Raw genomic sequence first — 20896 nt, 5'->3', positions numbered from 1 at the left:
GATAAATTATCTCTATTTCTCTCTATTTTGAGCTTTAAACTTGTAGCACAAGTTTCTTGTGTTTACCTTAAATTCTATTTTGAGCTTTAAAAACTTTATTTCACTGGTTCACAGTGATGAAGTCCAGCTCATATAACTATTATTCTTCAAAGTTAGAGCCAAATGTTGAATGGGAATAGAACTGACAAATCATCACATATATGGGGAGTTAAACCAATTCAATCAATGACAGCCAATCAGATTTCCCCAAAAATGCCTAAACCCTTTTCAAAAAAGCAAGAGGGAGCAAAATATTAATGTTTTTAACTTAAAAACGTACAAATGCCAAAGACAATCAAAGTGCCTCACCCCCTACACAGTCAGTTCTGTTCATGCTGAGATAATTTACCTCGTAGATGTGGTACAGGTTGGATCCCTCATCGGGCCAGTAATGGTAGCACTGCTTCACCCCGCTCTCGACGAGAGGCGTCAGCATGACGATGACCACGCAGCCGTTCTCCCAGACCATCTGCAAACAAATCACGCGCTCGGTAAGACACGTCTCTGCGGCAGGTGAATGGCTCGCTGAAGCAGCATCACCATCTCAAACCGCCTCTTTGAAGACCTCTTCCTTCTGAAATCTGGGAGGTTTATGTTTGTGAAGAGTAAACTGTTTCTTTAATGAAAATGTGGTATGTTTTATTTTAGCTTCCACTAGATGCTAAACAGCGGAGCCTCAGTGACTTTGTTTATCTCTACACCAGTAATCTAACAAAGCTCTGTCTGCTATCTCTGACAGTATAAGTTTATACATTTTTAAAAGGTCTGCCATGCAAGTACAGATGATGTGTTTTCCAGTCGGTGATTTATGTTGCTTAATGTTCTTTAAAAACTTTCGAAGTTTGTTAAAATGTCAAGCACTCAGCCATTTCCTGAGAGTAGGAGTCACGTGGGGAGCTAGATTTGGAACCAGATCTCATACAAAGCTGTCAACACTTCCCATAATCTGCCAACAGGAACAGTGACATGCGTCCTCACTCACCCACTCGCTTGGATTTTTGGGCCATAATTACTTTAAATTTTGTGCTATCTGGCATTTTGGGAGGGTAGATGTGTCTGTTTTGGGGGTGGGAGGCAAAATGAAATCGAAGTTTGAAACCAAACACTTGAGGACATGTTTGCCGTGCTTCAAACTTTGGTGAGAAACTACAAGCAAGTCATGCGTTGTGGCATGAAAAGTAATGGCTGTCAGGGCTGTTCCCTCCCCCAGCTGGGTCATTCCACGGCGAGGCCGGGCGTGCGCTCGTATTTTTCCTGCTGGCAGTCATATCCTCACAGCCGGAGGGTGGGCCGGCTCTGGAGATCCATTCGGCTCTGATCAGAGGTAACAGTCAGCCGTTAATGGAAGCCATAAAACAATACTGCTCCCACATCATCGTGTTAGATAATCAAGACAGCTACACCTGCCGTTCAGTCAGGAGTGCTGCCGCACCTTGACGAAGATTTAACTGACTTTAATTGCGGTGGGTGTTGAATTACTGTTCCTCTCAGCCCCCACTGCTTCACTGATTGGTCTCATGCATCTAAAGATGTGACTGTGCACTTTTTTGAGAAATGGTGTTAATTCGCTTTAGCTGACGGCGTGAGAACTCCACCAGTGCTGGGGCGACAATTTCCTCCTTATAAAACTTCAGGTTTGTTAAAATGCTAATTTTATTTAAAACCTTATTTATCCAGGAAAATGTGAACTGCACACCGTGCTCTTTTCTAGTACTGCACTGCTGCTCATCACACAGATCCATGTTTTAACTTCTGGACATGTGTGGAGCATGTGCCTTCGGTACTTTGCCCAAGGACACCTCAGCAGAATCCCGATGGGGACGATGTTGTGTAATGCGATATATATGGTGTAATAACCTTGGCAGCTCCTGATTAAGAGGCCTGATAAGACACAGTAATGCTGGTTAAGTCTCTGGGCTACAAGACAGCAAGAAGACTGGTTAAAACCCTGAGCACAGAGAAGCCACGTCATGGATCTGAGCTGAATCCCTGATGAGCAGCAGTTTCAGACTGGTCTGTAGTGTGAGGCCAGTCTTAGTTCTGCTCACAGATTGGTGATGCAACTCTGATGAGTGCAAGACTGACTCATTTTAAGACTAAGAAATTAGACACCTTATCCCCACTGTTTTTTATTGTTACACTCTTCAAGAAAAATGTCCTGTAACTGTTGAATTTTTTCAAAAGACAAATATTTTCTTCTGGGGAGAATGTAGTTCAGTGGTTGGATGCTGTTCCTCAGTCGGCCATTTTCTTTATTTTGAAAAAACAGTCTTAATTTGCCCAGAATTCACTGTACAACAGTTCGGCTTAAGATAGTCAAGAACTGAACTGCTTTACGTAGCACTGCTGAAGTCTGACTATGAGGTGTTTAGACAAGATCTTTAAATGATCTTCTCAGCTGTGAGCATGAGGATGTACTCATCACGAGGAGGTGGAGGAGGAGAGAGTAATGGTGGAAAAATTACAGAGAAAAATAGGAGGACAACAAGAGTGGAGGGAGGAGGAAGAGAAGGAGAGGGGGGAAAGAAAAGTCTGAGCAGGATGAAGACGGTTCATTGGGAAATAAACTGTCCACAAGTTACACACCATCAACACACAGAACCACACATCCACCCTTTCTCTTTCCTAAAGGAGGAGTAATGTCCACAGATGGAGAGGGATTAGTGGTGAAAGGAGGAGGAGGAAAAGGGGGAGGGGAGTTGTGGTTTAATGGGGTTAAAGTTCATTTTCTCTTCCTCCAGAGGAGACCACCAGCCCACTGCTCCACCACCACCACCACCACCCATTCTTCACAATCACATTACCAAAACCAATTTCAGCTTCATTCATCACCACAGCAACTTGTGTATTTATAATCACATGAGCAGTAAGTTTTACTTCCGCTAAAAGTTCCGTTTGGTTTTCTGTCAGCTCCTGCTCATCATGGACGTTTTGAAACTTACATCTTACTTACAACTTAAATTTCATTTCACTTAACCTTTAATTATAACGACTCTAATCAATGCATTATTTAAAAACATTTTACAGTAATGTGATTACTTTTTGTCAGCAACAAGTGTAAGGGATTACAATTTGAAATTCAGTAATTACATTACAATTACTGATCTATTGCCCTGACATCTGAGGGTCGGCTTGTTCGCTGTCTCACTGGGGGAGGTTAATGGAGGATATGAGTCTGGGCTCTGTTCAGTGGGCAGACTGGTCTGGGATATGGCTGAGGTGTGGGGTAGGTGGTAGGGTAAGGGTATGTGAGTAATATGACTTCCATCAGTTCAAAGAAGAAGTTTGGATTCTGTGGCAACCCTGGAAAGGATGTAAAATAAGATAATTTATGAGAAACTGTTGGCAGGTTTTAAATGAGCTGTCTTTGATACTTCACTCAGGTTGAGTAGCAGTAACAGGAGGAGAGGAGCAGGCGCTTTCTCTCTTTTCATTCTGCACTAGCAGGAATGCAGCAGGGACAAGGAGCTGTTTGACAAGGAGACCTTTCCTTCCTACACACCCAACACACACACACACAGCTCTGCTCGACACACACACACACACACACACACACACACACACACACACTGCTCTGCTCGACACACACACATACACACACACAGACACACACACACATAGATATACACCAAGACCGGCAAGAATAACGTATCGATCTCCTGGTCTCGGATTCAAATCCAATCTTATATTTGGGACAGTCGGAACAGTGTTTGCTGTCTCCTGCATTAACAATGTGTGTGTGTGTGTGTGTGTGTGTGTGCAGTTGCGGTGGGAAGTGAGCATGATGGTGAAAGAGAGATTAACAGCGACAGCCACAGAACAGGCTGGTCCCCCGTGTGGGTCACTGCACTAATACAAACTCTTGTTTTAAAGACGAGAATGTATTGATTTTGTTTTGTGTGTGTGTGTGTACGTGTGTGTTTGTGTGTGTGTGTGTGTGTGTGTGTTTTTACCTGCCAGAAGTCAGCCACTGTAGAGGGCAGAGGGCCTTGAGTGGCAATGTAGGCTGGGTTCCTGGGATCGTGATCCATCTGAGGAGCAGAGGGAGGAGAGATGATGTAATCTCCTTCTTACATGATTCATGTCCTGGCAGCAAAGTTTGCAAATAATTAACAGCATAATAGAAAATGCAACACACAACAAAACCAAGATAGGTAACAGTAAGTTACGACTTCCAACTGTCATGCAGTTAAATCATTATACAGCAGCGGTGTTTACTCCTCAAGCAGAGGACCAGGATGTTGGTGTTGGTCCGGGACACACACACACACACACACACACACACACACACACACACACAAACACAATAATTATATGTTCTTGTTCTTTCTTGTTCTTTTCTCATTTGCTTTTCAGAAATCTCAACACATATTAACAATTGTACAGCTTTAACACATCCGTTCATTCCTTCCTGTCCCTCTCATATCCCACTTTTCCCTCTTATTTCTATTATTATAAGTATTGTCTCTCATCTCTTCTCTCCAATGTGTGTGTGTATCTCACTCATTGACTCGAGTCACAATGATTGGCTGAATAGTGTCACGTGACCAGTGACGTAAGGGCTAGACAAGCTGCGCTGGTTAAAATACAAACACGGCGTCAACATTTAATTATTCTCAGTAATTTATAGGTTATAGGTCCAGGTTCGGCTAGGACTGTGTCTGGGTCCATATCTGAACTGCGGTCCGCCTTCTGTGTTCGTATCCTGTTTTTTACTCATTTTTCAAGTGTTTCTTTTATTTCTGTGAAGTCACTGAATGACTTCTGTGTAGGATAATGTGCTATACAAATAAAGTTGCCTTGCCTTTGTGACCTCTGTTCTACAGGATCAAAGACTTCACTTGAATATAAGGTGAGAACAACAACAAACTGTTGCCGTAACAATATCAAATTTTAAATGAATTCAACTTCGGGAAAGTTAAGAGAAGTAAGGCAACATTTTAAAGAATGTGCTCTTTTTTCCATATGAGTTTGTGAAAAACTTAAGCGAGAGGATCAACAAACCAATGATAACCTCCTAAAGGAAAGTCTTCCAACGAGTGGTCAGGGAGGACCGGGTCACCTCAGCCTACAGTGGTACAGTGGTGAGGCCTGTTATAAACCTCGCAGCACCATGATGTACAGTATCCAACAAACATGTCTGTACCACCTCGCCACATTCTTCCAAGTCAGTTTACAAAACCGCTACATTCTCCTACATGAGCTCAAACTATTCCCCCTCTGTTTCGTTCTCCATGTAAAAAAAATCTATTTACATTTAATCAATTTTCAGTGAGTAGAGACAGAGAGGATATCTTGCTTGACACTGGAGATAAACACATTTATTTTGTCACATCTGAGCTGCCTCACAGACAGGAGGACGTCTCTCCACCAGCCCTTTCTGCTGATTTAGTATCTTCCCTATAAGTTAATAATTTATACCATGTTTTGCGGTGCTTGTATTCACAGCTGGAAGCTTCTCTGGGAAGGAGGTGAGAGTTTTCAGTAAATTAGACTTCCTCCTTAACTTAATGGAAATTACAGAAGGATGGCGAAGGCGTCGAGAGCAAAAGACGGGACACAAACGTGAGGTGAATTTGCGAGGAAGTGAGTGACGCCCCCGCCTATTACCATGCAAATTGTACGGTAAATGTGATAATTGGCAAGACCAATTTAGCTGGAAGCAATTACAGAGGGAAGACAGATAATTTCTGGAGCTTTTCCGCAAGCAAAATTGTCTTTAATGGTCCTGTGTTCCCTTTATGAATGCCAAACAATAATGCACCTCTAATGAACTTAACATGTAGGAACTAAGAGAGAGAAAAGGTGACATGGTGCCTTATTAAAACATCCACAGCTGGAACTGCATCATGGGGGGAAAAAAAATAGCTGGAGGCAGAAGTATGCTTTTAAAGACTTCTGGAGGTGAGGTGAGAGAGGGCTGCACCTACAAACACTTCAGTATAGCCAAAAGTATGTGGACACCCCTGTCTACATACAGTATGTTTCCTTTGGCCTGGGGCCTTTTTTAATGGGTTTCAATACCGATCCCAACCCAATCCAACAGCTTTAGGATGAACTGGACTACCAGCAGTGATCCAGACCTCATCACCCAACATCAGCGTTGAGGCTGAATGGGAGCAAATCCCTGCAGCCACTCATGTGGGTGTAAAGTACCAGTGTCCATGTTTTTGTGGCCATGTATTGGACATAGTAAATGAAATCCAGGCTTTTCGGTGTTTTTTTTTTCATGCTACCAAGGACACATTTCTTTCTTTCTTTTTTAACAAGGTTGTACAGTGCTGAAAAATCAGTTTTTAGGTTCCTCAGAAGAGAACAGAAAGAAAAGTCCATGAGGGACAGAGAAGGAGAAAGAAATTGACATGCAGAAATCAAGAATGACAAGAAAGAGAGTGAGAAAATAAAAGGTTAGAAGGATGGTAGAGTAAAAAGCTGGAGACAGATGAAGGAGGAGAGAAGAGAGACCACGGAAAGAATAAAAGACAGACAGAAGGACCAGGAGGACTCTGCACACTTGACATCTCTTTTTATCTCATTTGTCTCCTTTTTAGTCTCTGCTGACACACAACACTTCCTGACATCTCAAAGTATCAGAATTTAACTCTAATGACACTTCAAATGTGTGTGTGTGTGTGTGTGTGTGTGTGTATCTTTTTCCATCTCACACACACTCCTTCTTAATGAGGAACAAAAATTGAAGGATGTGACAAGTGTAATTATCAGTTATTGTTTTTTTGTCTTTTCTTTGGAAAGAAGGAGGGACTCAAACTGTGTGTGTGTGTGTGTGTGTGTGTCTGATGAAGTTTCATGATGGAGCCAACTGTTACTACAGTCTGACACCTCAGTGGGGGTGAAGGTGACGGCGTGTATGCATGTCTGTGTGGTGATTTTGTGTGTGTGTGTGTGTGTGTGTGTGTTGACAGACTGGCACTGGTAAAACTGCTAGCTGGCAGCTACATGAATTAGCTGTAACTGTGAATCTGTATATTAGGAAATAAAACAACTTGTACAAGTTTTCAGATGTGTCTTTTCATTTTGTGCTCACAGTGACGGTCTCTTTTTAATATATTCATTTATTCATTTTACTTATTTGACTTTTCTTTCCACTTTACTTTTTCACATCCCCATACCAAGCCTCATTTTAGCTCCAGCTTTGTTTCATCCACTTCAAATTCAAAATGCAGCCGTCCTCCAGCGTCCTTATTTACTGTCTTTACTAAAATCGCAGTGAGAAGTCTGTGAGGACTTCAACTTCTGGCAGGTTCCAGCTATGAACAATCCTTGGACAACTTGGGGGTTGAGGCTAATACCTCACGCAACACGATAAACACATAAAACACCATCCACAGCTGGCTGGTTGGTCCAGACTCCAGCTGCTGGTCCCAGTTTAATCTCAGTGGGTGCTTTCCAGATAAATACTTAATGGGGAAACAGAGCAAGTAACATCTAGTGCGGCTTTGCAAGGTTTTAATTCTGTAATTTAACAAATCCATGTTACCCTTACTTGAGCTAGAACCGAAAACAACATCTGGTTGATTAACATAAATCATCCAGTGATTCATTTTAATTTTTTCTTACCCAGCTGTACTGCCTTCAAGGCCTCAGTCAAACAGTAGCGAAGTGATCCTTGCTTTGCTCAACCTTACTGTATCTGTGTCGACAGCAAACTATAAATCACCCACCCACTGGGATATTGGCAGCACCTGACTGAGGTCTAAGGAAGAGAACTGACTTGCAGCAACTCACAGGAGACTGCAACCAGTCACGTGGTGTATCCTCTGCAGTGCAAGGAAAGGACATTGTGTTGTTTGTTACAGTGCATGAAAAAAAAAATCCTGTTTTGAAAAGGACAGTGTGAAAGTAAAAGGTCTGTGAACATCAGACCAAAACCGTGGCATAAACTAGGGAGGGGTCAAAGTCATGTTACTGCCAAGGTCTAGTCTATCTGCAGAACTCAGCAGACTGCCGCCATGTTGGACTGGACACTTGCTTATGAGCTGTATTCTTTTATAAACAGCCGCTCTCACTGATATTCTATTACTTAAATCCTTTTTATTTTGGACAAAAAACATCTATCTTTGCATAACTATCAGGAAAATCTAAAGAAAGCTCAATAACATTCAGGCTTTAGGTCAATGAATGGAGGTTGGGAGAACTAACAAGTGTGACAGTGGGGAAGGTGAGGGCGGTGAGGGGAAATCAAAATGTCAGCAGAGGAGGTTCTTTAGATAACCTCAGTGTGTGTGTGTGTGTGTGTGTGTGCGTATGTGTGTGTGTCGTGCATCCACATACATTCATTCTTTAATACGTTTGAGAGTGGGAGGGGAGGCGGGGAAAGTGAAATGTTCGAGTGTGTGCTTTTGCATGTCTGTGTGGGTGTTTGCACTGTATGTTCTGTGTCATCCATGTGTGTGTGTGTGTGTGTGTGTGTGTGTGTTTGCCTTAAATATGTGTGTGTTTCTTTGTGCATGTGTGTGTGTGCAGCTGTTTTTGCATTTGTGTGTTTGTGGTATTTGACAAGGTTGCTCTTTTGTTTCTGTATACTTTTGATTCCTTCTCTCCTTCACACACACACACACACACACACACACACACACACACACACACACACACACACACACACACACACACACACACACACACACAGCCACTTCTTGGTGTGACGCCCAGATTTGAAATGCATAGCGTTTCTGTTGCTTTTAATGGAATACCACTGTATCTGCCTCGAGGGAAACGTAAACCTACTATTCTAACACTGGTTTCCAAATTGATACATTCACTCACTGAATTCACATGGTTCTTTCTTCCCCCTTCCTCCTTCCTTTGGGCTGTTTTGCTGCTTAAATCTGCACCGAGCCAAAGAAAAGGGCCTCGGCAAGTCGGGCGCATCGTAACGGTAAACACAAACTAGTGTCACATTAGCATAACCCAAGGTCAAAAACAATCATTTCCCAAGACCCCACAGATCTTTTTTTTTTTTTTTTTTTCACAAATGAGAAGTGAGCCGAGAGCCATGCGCATGTCCTCTCCCGCTCATTCCCCGAGCGAGCTAACACTCACCTGGGGTGTTTTCTGTGTAACAACCATTAATATTCATGGTGCAGAACATGCACACCAGCGTGGGGCTGCTGCTGCTGCTGCTGAAGCTAAGCAAGCGTTGCATCGAAATTTATATTGTACAACGGTAGGCTGCCTTTGTTCCTGTGACGCCCCGTGGGGACTGTGGGAGCCCTGCATAGTAGCGGTTGTGAAGCACAGAGTGAGAATGCAGAGGAGGTACTTACAATCGGGCTGGCGTTGATGTAATCAGAGTTGCCTTGGCTGTTCTCCACCTTCAAGGTGATTCTGGAGTGATCGTCTGGAACACAAACAGAGGAATTCAGTACATTTTGTCTGAGGAACGCAGGTGCTCACTTGCCATGTTGTAATGCACTGTAATAAGAAGTTTCTCTTCAGATATGTCGAGGATACAGGACTCTCACTGTAGCCTTGATGCACATTTCCACAAGCAACTAAGTAAGAATGTTTCTATGACCTAAAGAGTTTATTCTCCCAGTTCGTCAAGGTGTTTTCAGCTCAGAATAGAACTAGCTTCAATTCAGAGATTGAAAACCACCAGGGGAACTTTTTTTTGATGTTCTTTGATTTTCCTCAGAGATTTGATCAAGTGATCCCTGCCTTTCACTGTCTGGAAGGCACCTCCAACAGCTTCACACAACCCCTCACGGTCATAAAGGTTATCTTTTGAATCTCTGTGCGCACTGCTAGGTCAATCTATACAAACTCTTCTCTTTCCAAGCTTTAAAGTTAGAATTTGTAACTTTTCCCAGCAAAATGTCTAAAAATGACTGGAAATACGTTCTATATATTTTGTTGAGTAGTGTTCTTACATTATCCCAGATATTTCCATCAATTCTCAAACCAGAGAAATATGTGATTTTAATCATGGTAATGGTACGTGTCATTTGGTTGCCTGTCAATTACATCATGTCCCCTATGTGCATGTGCCGGCATTGTGGTTGTCTGCCAGAAGCTCAAAATTGACTTTTATCCAGTTTTAAGTTTTAAGGTTTAACACCTCGGTTGTTTTCAAATATATATTTTAACCAGATGAAGAACTGAATGTCATCGGACGTCTAGATCTTAAGTTATCAGAGAAAAAAGCTGCGTAAATGTTAGACAGCTCAGCTTCCAGCCGCTCCTACACATCCTGTGTCCGCTGAACTGCGTCAGTGTATCACTCATTTTTAAAGTGAAACTGTTTTAATCCCCTTGTCCGTTTGTTATGGAGAGGAGGACACTTCTGAGGATAATTCAGCTGCCGATAAAAACCATCTGAACGTCTTCTTCATAAGTTATCAGAGAAACAAAGGTTAGCTGCAGTCTCAGCTTCCCTTCCCTGACATCCTGTGTCCATTGTACAGCATCGGCGGAACACTTGAAATGTAAAGCTGCTTTATTCAGTGCTCTTGACGGTTATAATCACCGAGTCTGTTTTGGAGAGGAGAACACCTCTGTGGATAATTCACCTGCCAGTAAAAATCTCCTAAACCACTGACACAGAAGGAATCCAAACCGGGAGAAGCTTGCAGCAATGGTGGTGAAGACTCCCATGATCCCATGCTACTTCACAGCATCACCCAGTGCTGTCTTTTGTTACACTAGTGTTTTGATTGAGAGACCCCTAGCAGCAGAAGTTACACACTGTGCCTTAAATCAAATTGACAGGATTTCATTGAAAGTGTTATGCTTTTGGAAAAATGTGCAGCTGTTGTGTTCACTGCTGCTGGTAAATCTGGTCTCTCAGCTCCGAGGAGATCTGCCCTCCATCACCACTAGTGCACTGAAATTTTTGGGAGCAAAACTTACCCTAGTTTATACTTTTCACTCTTGCGAGCTGCCCTCTCAAGCCTGCAGTAATAGTGGCAAAACAGTCCTGAAAATCTTTTTTGGAGGAGCCAGTGGTGCTTCAAATAGGAAGCACAATTTATTCCTGACAAACTGCTTTCCCTGCTGACAACCTGGATTTCATTAAGCCCTGGCCCGGTGGAGAGAATGGGACAGCACTTTTTTGGATGGGCTATTTCCACAGAAGCTTAGAAATTTTAATCATTGATGAGGTCGGTGCAGGAGAGCTTTAATAGAAAACTAATTTACAACCCTTCTGCTCGCTGCATCTGCCCCTGCTTTCTGATAATAGTGGCTGGGCTCAGAGTATACGGGGAGTGTTGTCGAGGGGTGGTGGGAGTAATGCCACTGTGTTTGAAGGACTGGAGGTTTAACTTTTGGTGAAATGCTTTAATATGATGCCGTCTTTCCTTTACATATCTCTGACCGTTATCCTGCTAAATGTGGTGCTCTTTTGTTTTAAACATGTTAATAACAACAAATTAAGACAAAGAGTACAGGTTAAATAAAGGAAAAGTTCCTGTACATTATATACTGAACTTTATAGCTACAGTCTCAACAGGAACCTCATTAAAGGTTACAACACTGTTCATTGAACACCACATTTCCCAATTTTCAATTGCCCACATTGAGTTTTGTTACCTTTATGTAAAGCTTAATGTTTGGGCAACAATTGAAATGCAGAACATGTGTTTTAGCAATTTCCTATCGGATAACTAAATTAAAAAAGTGTGTAGTAGAGGCTGGTGAGGCATGTTAGGGTGTTGGAAGTGTTAGGAGAGGAGGTGCTCTCAGAAGAGATGGGTCTTGAAGATAGGGGTGTTATCTATCTTATAATCTAAAGACGATCTGATGATGGCTCTAGTAAGAGAAATCTGTAGACTAGACTCATTTGGATTTGGAGCTGGAGATGCTCATGTCTTATGATGATTTCTAGACCCTAAAATCACGTCTTCAGGTCTAACACAGCAGGCAGAGGATGTAGCAATAGTAGATATTGAAATAGTAACTAATTAAGTATTGATGATTACTATCCAAATGCTAAGGCTCACCCACTCACCACCATAAAGGTTTGATAGAATCATAGAGAGAGGTCATTACTTACATGCCACTACAGCAGTGGAGCGGTTCTTCTTTCCGTTGCCATCCTTCAGGCCGATGGTGCAGGCGTTGGGTTCCGCCTGATAGGCACATAGCGCCTCCCACTCCTTCTCCAGGCGGTCCTTGTTCTTCAAGTGATCCTCCATGTAGGACTGAAGGAGACGAGGAGAGAGAGAGGAGGTGAGGAGGTTTCATTACTTCATTATATTGGTATACGTTCATTATCAGGGTTCTTATATTTGTATTAACCTTTGGTTAAGCTTTCTTTATCTGAAACACCTGATGGACAAGCTGTATCTCTTAGGAAGAGGGTTTCAATTGATTTGTCAATCACAAACCATCACTAGCCTGTGATTTTAACTTAGTAAACAACTTTAATAAAGTATCTGGCAGGCTGTTGGTTGGCACCTCAGTGGAGCACCAGATGAAGGATCAGGTACCAGTTATTTTGTCAGTCAAAGAGAAGTAACCATATAGATGATGGGGCTCTCTCCTGTGATTGCCAATCAACTTTTAAACGTACTTACTGTTTTCCTAAGTGGCAAATCGCACCCATCTGTCGCTCCACTGAGGTGGAGAGGAAAACAAAGATAACACTGTTTTAACCTGCTTAAATCAGCAGATGGATGGAGTCTACTGCATCAGGACACCTCAGTTTACAATATGTCATCACAGACACTGAAGCCGGCAAAGATATTCAAGATATTACACAGTAATCTGAACAAACTCCTGGAACTGAGGAGAATGAAACCGTCAGGTCTGTTATAAGCTTCCTCCCTCTGCTTCTCCACGTACGTTAAAACAAAAAGTAAAAAATACTTCAGAAATTCTAATAAATGCTGGTGTGGGGATGAGTTGCTACATGAGCTGCGTTTCCACCGCAGGAACTTTATTTAGTGAATTTCTAAATTTAGTTCCGGGGTAATTGATCGACCCCCAAAAAAGTATCTGGTCTGGGGTAGTACTTTCCAAAGGTTCAGGAACTTTGGGGGATGTGGTCTGCAGTGCTGAACATTTCTGTCTGGTTGAGTACTCACTGCATTTTATTTCACCTGCGATGTTTAAAAGTCCACAGTGAGCGAGCACCGAGTGAGCGAAGACATTTTCCACTATGAGAAACAGGTCCGGGAGAAGGTAAAAAAACTGAAACAGGACTTCAAAAAAATAAAGGACCACAACAACCGGAGTGGCTAGGGTTGCCACCTGTCACGTAAAATACGGGATCGTCTTGTATTTGAAAATAAAATGCTGCATCCTCTATTGAATGAATAAGGGGACGCAATTTGTCCTGTATTTTCGTTCATGCTATGTCCTCAAAGTGCTGTGAGTAATGTAATGTCAAGTGATAATTTTGTGTAATCTTCCCAGGACTTTAGGCCAAGGTGGAAAGGCGAACAACAATGGTTCCACAGGAACCTTTTAGTTCCTGAAGTCAAGTACCTGGAACTTGGAGTTCCAGGTACTTTGCATAGCCGCAAAATGCTATGTTAGTTGCATCTTAATCAGAGCGAGTAACAGCCTAATCTACTCTCTGTTTATTTGACGACCAGTTTCAGCCTGGCCGTTACCTACCGTACAGTATCCATAATAAAGGAAGGCAATGTGAGTTTGATCAACTGCCAGCAAATGAGCTTAGCTTTAACCATGTGTGTTGTTAGCACTGAGGCTAAAAGGTTAGCTATAATCCGATGCTACACACTGTAGCTTTTGTTTTTCTTAGCAGCCCTGGAAATCAGCAGCCCTTGCACACAAAATATGGAAGCGCGATGGTTTGTAATGGATGAGGGAGTGAAATGAGATGGTGTGGTTCTTTAAATGGCTCTGCCGATGATTTATGGTGGCAGTTACAAATGAGGCTGATCTTAATCAGAGTTAGCTTCCAAAAAAGGCCTAATGGCTTTCTGCTAAAATGAGAGGAGTTTGTTAAAAATGGAAGGCAGCGCAGCTCGAAGATAATGGGAAAGTGTCCTGATCAAATGCATATATGAGATTTTATCATACATGAGCATGTGCACTCAACAAGAGTCGACATGCAGCTGGTCAGGCTTGTTATTTCTTAGTCTTTAACAGGCTGAGAGCAGAGCAGCAGGCTTCACCTCTTCTAAGCTGCATTGTGTATAGCTGAAAACACACATACATATCAGACCCCACACATGCACACACACACGAACGCACACACACAGTGTAACACAAGCCATTCCTTGTTAAAGTATCAGCTCTCTATTGCATTTGCTTCAGAGCTACTAAAAGCAGCAATGATGTAACACAAAGCTGCGAGCTGTGACTCTCCACCTGCACACAGCCGCTTATCAACAGCAGGAGGTCCAACTCCGTCAAAAGAGACACACACACACACACACATACACATACGACATACATAAGAATATGCACATACATCTAAAGCACATGTTTTTATAAGGTCACAAAAACAGTCCCCCCACACAGACTCACATCTACACACTACAAAGACACACACAAAAGGCACGCAGACACAGCAACACAAAACATAGAATAAAAAAACCGGAAGACATAGAAATGAATTCAGTCTTACAGCACACACACACACACACACACACACACACACACACACACACACACACAGTCCTACATTAGATGCCCCCACCCCCTACCCCTCTCCCTCACTCTCTAATGCCAGAGTAATAGGGTTTTGTGGCTGTGTAAAGGGATTATTGCAATCCAATCAGGAGGTGCTGAGAGCACCATGTGTCGGCCAAACACTGAATAATCCCCTTATTGCGGGGGGGCTTACAGCTGCCAAAGGTGCTCAATAAAAACTGCTACGCAATATAAGACTGCCCGAGCCGCCATTGTGGCTCTGACGCACCATCTGAGCACCTGTAGGAAACGACAGCATGAAAGCCGGGCCGCATGGGAGGTGACGTAATGTAGCAGCCATTTTGGATATACAGACTGAGGAGAAGAGGGGAAAAGGGTGAAGAAAAAAAAAAATCAATGTAGGATAGTGTTACTCAGCAGGGAAAGAGAAGGGAAGAGTGTCCAGAGGTGGAAAGTAACCAAGAGTCCAACTCTGATGGAGACATGTTTTGTGTCAATGCGTTAGTTGCTCTAACTATGGCTGTCCTGTGTTTTGAGCTATTTAGTGGCTGTTACTGCTTGTGCACAGTTCTTTATGTCCTTTTTTTTTTTTTGTCCAAACAAGCACAGAAATGTAACACACAACAATGAAGAGAACACAGGATCGATCCTTGTTGTATCATACAAATGGGAAGTTTCATTTCAAGTGAAAACATCATAAAGGGTGAAGTTTCCCACTGTCTTTTGTCATTTACACATCTTTTAGAGACACTTAAAAACTGAAATTAATGATATCTGGAGTAAGTTGGATCTGAGCTTCTAACTTTCTGTCTTGATATTTTATCAATGAACATGTTATACATTTTTAAGTCTCAGATTATTTGTCCTTCCTGAAGAATTTGATTCTTGTGAAAACACATTTGTGCACATTTTTATTTGATCACACTATTGCAGCATTATCAGTTGCACTGCATCAGACTTCCCGTTTCTGAACTCTAAAGCAATCATCATCATCAATCTGCTCCATCCTTCATATCAGAGGCTGCTGTCTTATTTTCAGTAAACACTGACATCATCCTCATACACGAGTCTAACTTCTCCGCTCCTGAAATGCTTCCTCCTACTCAACTGACCGCATTAGATTGATTTAACATCCATTTCCTGAAGCCCACTCTTCCTCCAGCCGTTGCCCTGTGACCTATCAACTCCACAGATCACATCCCAGCTGGCGTGCTGGTGAGCTACGGAAAAACCACAACCACAACACACACTCCCAGCACGGTTAATCGAGATGGAGGCTCCTGCTGCACTATAATCTATAACACTTACTTGGCCAACAACAAAAGACTAGATAATGTGCTTTATATATAGAGTCGACTAATCCTCTTAAGACACAAGCAGAGAGGATGTGGGGGGAGGAGATGGCGGTGGTGCGGGGGTGTTCGGTCCCTGTCACATGGGACTAAGTAATACATTAACTTAGATAAGATGGTTAAAGCTGCTTCTCCTCAAATTAAAATCAGTGGGTGGATGATGACATGGAATATGCCCGGGTTTTTATGAAAGGCAATTAATTTTTTGGGGAGGTGGAAGGGTTGGATGGTGAGGAGGAGAGAGGTGGGGCACCGCAGCTCATCAGAAATCATGTTATTCCTTTCTCTGACGGCCGTGATTTTTATTAATCACTCAACAGTTGCCTCACTCGAGTGCGTGGCAGGGATGAAATATTTACTTTTTCCGTGAGGATGCTGCGCTGATCTCAATTTGCGATGGATTTGGTCTATGGCTGTGACGCCACTGTGAAAAAAAAAGAAATCTTCCCCCAAATGTGTCGACTGGGTCCCAATCAGCTCAGCTCAGTCTCTAGTTAACGTCATGATGTTAATCTGAAATGAGTTCTCTTGTAAGTGTGAAACTGACAGACCTGACTGCAACAGAACGGAGGGAGAGAAGGAAAAAAGAGAAATTCTAAGAAAAAATAGGGAAAGAAGAAAAACTAGTGGAAGAAAGAACGATGCAAAGACATATGAAAGATTGAAAGAAGAAAGCAGGTGGATAGGTATTGTACAAAAGGTAAAGGATGAAAAATTATGCAAGAAAGAAAGAAAGGAAGTAGCAAAGAAGGAAAGAAAAGTGAACAGAATACTGTAGAAAACTTGGGAAAGAAAGTAAAGTGAAAGAAAGCAGTATGAAAAAAATGTAGGATGATGAAAGAATAACAAGAAAATGACAAAGAAAAGATCAAATTAGCAACAAGACGCAGGATAGGATAGTTAATGAATGAAATATGTGGGATGGATGAAAAGAAGACAGTGGTGGCAAAGCTATAAAACCTTCACTAAAGAGTGGCATGTGGGCGGTTTGTGGGCAGTGAGAGACATAAAATAGCGATTTCCCAGATTGTCACTGTTATGTGAAAACCTTGTTATTCCAATTTTAGTTCTCTTCATCTTTTAACTTCAGCAGAAGGTTTACATGCTCCTCCACAAGCTGAGAAAACAATCTGACCTTTGGGCTTCTGAAAGGTTTCAAACCCCAGTGGAAACTACATGGTTGTCCTTTTTCTTTTTCTTTTTTTTTTTATGGAGAAGCTGACATTTTAGAAATACATGGTTTTCCAGATGATGGCGGCGTTATGAGACTTTCCCTCTGTTGTCTTATGTTTCTGTTGAGGGAGACTGGAGATAGTCTGAGCCAATCACAGCTGCAGTTTGCCTCGCTGTGAGTGTGTGGAGCTGTCCAGGGTCCTGAAACACACTGACGGGTCTCGCCCCTCTTCTCTGTGTCATATAACTGCGGTGAGTGGTAAAGCAAAGTGTTCACAGCCCACTCCCATTAACTGACAATCCCACATTATCGCCTTGTGTGATGACGAGCATCCTGTGACTGACAAAACCTCACTGCTCATTCCCCTTTTTATTTCCTTGATGCTTCAGAAACATGGTCTCAGAGTTAAACACACCATTAACTCCTCATCAGCACAGGAGGCTCCTAATAAACTGAGGCCATGTGGACAGTTTTCATCAGTATTAAACAACATAGTTGCAATTAAAAGGAGAGTGTTTGTGTTAAAGGTGCATTTTATGTTTATGATCTAACTACTAAATAGAAAAAAATAAAAATTGGCTCAGTAGAAGTACATTTGACTTCTTACACCTGTTGATTGTATAAAACTCCTTTCTGTCACTCCTGAGTGAGTGGATGTAGCAGAGGCATTTTGCTAATTTTTAATTTGTTTGGTAGCTAAACCAGTATAATATATTGGATTAGCTACCAATCAAATTTCTATGATGGTTGGAATTGTGTTCTATGATGATTTGGCCATTTAAAATAGAAAATTTGAGATAATTTCAATTTAAAGTTTACAAGTACAATCAGATCCCAGTCTCTCTCTGTCATATTCCTCATTATCACTGGTGCCAAATGAAACATTGACCAAAATTAGACTCTAGAGCTTCTCACTCATTCTAGCTGCCTACATACTTACAGTATATATAGATGTATCTACATAATCTCAATCTACATCTATATATATCTAGAAAAACACTGGCACTGGATAAAAACACAGCTAGTCAAGTCCATATAATTGGATTAGTCCAACAAGTACACACACCAAAACAACCAAATAGGTTCACCAAGCTTTCCAAAATAACTCATATGACTGATGTGCTACTTCTGTGGTTAAGGTAAGTAACCTTAGTAAGTGGTAAATTGGTAAGTTTAAGCAACTAAAACTAAAAAACTGATGATAATTTAAAGGGGAAACAGACATGAAGTGTCTTAGTAAGATACTGGAACACCATGTGCAGCCAGAACAGCTTTAATGCAACTTGCCATTGATTCTCCAAGTCTCTGAACTCTGCTGGAGGGATGAAGACCATTCCTCCATAAGATAGTTCTTCATTTGTTGTTTTTATGATGGCGGGGGTGTTGGTCCAAAATCTCTTACAGATGTCAAATTGAGCCATAAAATATGATTCACAATCAAATCATTCAGTGACCCCTCATGCCCTGTATAGAGCCATCTGCATTTACTGTCAAGTTTCTTCACTCAATTATTCAAGATTTTCCTTTAATTTGTTCCTGTCTGTTTAAGGTTAGAAAGAGGTTGTGGTACTGGTTAAAATACTTACCTACTGAATTAATGTTTGACCTGATGGTAAAGACGCTTTTGGACCATTAAGTTTTTCTGGTGTTTTGAGGTTTAAATTGTTTTTGTAATTGCAGTGACATGGTCCCCTATTCGCAAGCTTCTGAAGCTTATCAGGGTGTTTCATTTTCACCCATTGCTATTTTCATGTTTCTGCTTTTACTTGTAAATTTACTCTGATTTGTGTGAAATAAATGACATTAAAGGAAATCAGATAAATTAATATTGGATGATTCCTAAATCCAGCTGTGGCGAGATCCAAATCTACATCCAGTCAGAGACCGAAACTAAAACCTTTCCCCAAACTTAGCCACATGTTTTAGTTGCCTGACCCCAACTGTACCTTATTCATAATTTATATTTCATAACCATGATTCTTCTCTAGCCATAACCATAGTGCATGTCATGAATGTAATCAGGGTTTTTTCAGAATTATTCAATGTATATGTTCTTGTCTGGTGATAAGGTTGAATTAAAAGATTGAAACCCATCCAACAAGGATTTGCAATGTTGTAACTACGTCACAATACTTCTGACATTGCTTCTGAGAGAGGAAAATCATTATCTGCGCATCGATTTAAGCATTTGAACGTTTGAATGACTGACTCTTTATTTGTTTCCTGGTGATGAAGGTCTCTTGGTTCAATGCACTTTACTGTATCTCTGAAAGATTGATGGAAAATATCTTTTAGAACTCTGAAGTTTCTGTGGCGAGGATTCAAGTGGAGTATCATCCTTCAAGTGGATGTTCATCTCCATCACCTACACGAAATGTATTAATCATCGCGGCCACATCAGATTCACTTGGTCTCTCTCCATCCCTCACATCATTTACATATTAGTCTCTATATTATAACAAATTCAGCAATCACCCTGAGCAGACTGAGGCCCACACACCAACTGAATACTTAACTAAACATGAGCAAAACTTAATTTCACTCCTCTTATCTCTCAAGTGACGCCGCCTCTGCTGAGACGGCTTCATCTGGCGAAGACAAAGCCGACGCACCTGAGAAAGTTCAGACCTCGCTGTCTAAAAAATTCAAACATATTTGAGTGACCTTGGCGTATCAAAGGCATGCATCATGTCGTGTTGTGGTTTGCCAAAGAGACATTTTAGCAGGATTGCGCGTTTGTGTAAAACAACAGAGCGGCTCTCTGCAGTGGCACAGGGCTGCACAGGGAGATGTTTCTCCTGAACACAACTCTGGTGCAAATCTCAGGGGTAATTAGTATCTTTGTGCCTATTGAACACATCAAAAAGGCCGCTCTGTCACATCTCGCCGCCAGCTTCATAATGCATAGAGAGAGGGAGAGAGAGAGAGACAGAGTGAGAGAGAGAGAGAGAGAGGCGGGAGGTGGAGATGGGGGAGCGGGGATGAGGAGGTGGTGGCGCTGAGGGTGGTGGGCGGTTGAAGTGAATAGCTATATATTGCAATTACGATAGCGCTCGACGAAATGCGACCGAGGTTCAATAGAGATTTTCATCTGCAGGATAGAAGAGGGTAAGAAGCCTAGAAACTGTGGGTGTAATGAGATGTACAGAAACAAAAAAAAAAACAAAAAAAGACACAGGGAGAAAGATGAGAGAGACAGTGAGATGAGAGGGCAAACAGAAGTGTATGTGTATGTGTGTGTGTGTGTATGTGTGTGTGTGTGTGTGTGTGTGTATGAGGGAAAGGAGTGGTATATGCAGAAATGCAGAATAGACATGTGAGAGATGGAGGTGAAATAGTTCCAGTGGTTTATAAAGAGATAAATGGTATGAGGGGTGAGAGAATCAGGTGATACGGGAAATCTGTGGTGGCAGTTTGGAGAGACAGGCAACCGACAACAAAGGTAAAACATACTGTAGAAATGTGAAGCCAGGAATAATACAGTGAGTGGTGATTTTTCTTGCTATAGTGCAGATCCACCGTTTAAAAACAGGTTTAACTTCTCTTGTAAAACGACCATTGGAACTCAGATAAAATTCACTCTGGAATATGCTGTTATTGAGGGACTGGACTGCCATTACATTTCACTTGATCATTCAGCCTGTTCTCATGTTCATGTAAAGCCCAATTCTATTTGGGATGGGTGGTATTTAGTTCAGTGACATATTCATGCCACCAATGTAATTTTAAACCAACACAGAAGCTG

At 41.9% G+C, this 20896-nt stretch overlaps 1 protein-coding gene across 1 annotated transcript in view; it reads right to left on the bottom strand.

Moving 5' to 3' along the window:
• Nucleotides 1-20896, bottom strand: part of LOC111233814 (receptor-type tyrosine-protein phosphatase N2-like) — a 236598-nt gene that overhangs the window by 25819 nt on the left and 189883 nt on the right. The window contains exons 15-18 of the mRNA XM_022761719.1: nt 12053-12200; nt 9324-9397; nt 3993-4070; nt 389-508 (exon numbers count right to left, since the gene is read on the bottom strand). Of these exons, the coding sequence (XP_022617440.1) occupies nt 389-508; nt 3993-4070; nt 9324-9397; nt 12053-12200 (420 nt within the window). The remainder of the gene's footprint in view (nt 1-388; nt 509-3992; nt 4071-9323; nt 9398-12052; nt 12201-20896) is intronic.

The sequence above is a fragment of the Seriola dumerili genome, unplaced genomic scaffold, assembly GCF_002260705.1.
Source record: "Seriola dumerili isolate Sdu_G_001 unplaced genomic scaffold, Sdu_1.0 BDQW01000432.1, whole genome shotgun sequence".
NCBI classification, from domain to species: domain Eukaryota; kingdom Metazoa; phylum Chordata; class Actinopteri; order Carangiformes; family Carangidae; genus Seriola; species Seriola dumerili.
Note: the sequence above shows the minus strand (reverse complement) of the source record. Positions and strands in the feature narration are given on the sequence as shown.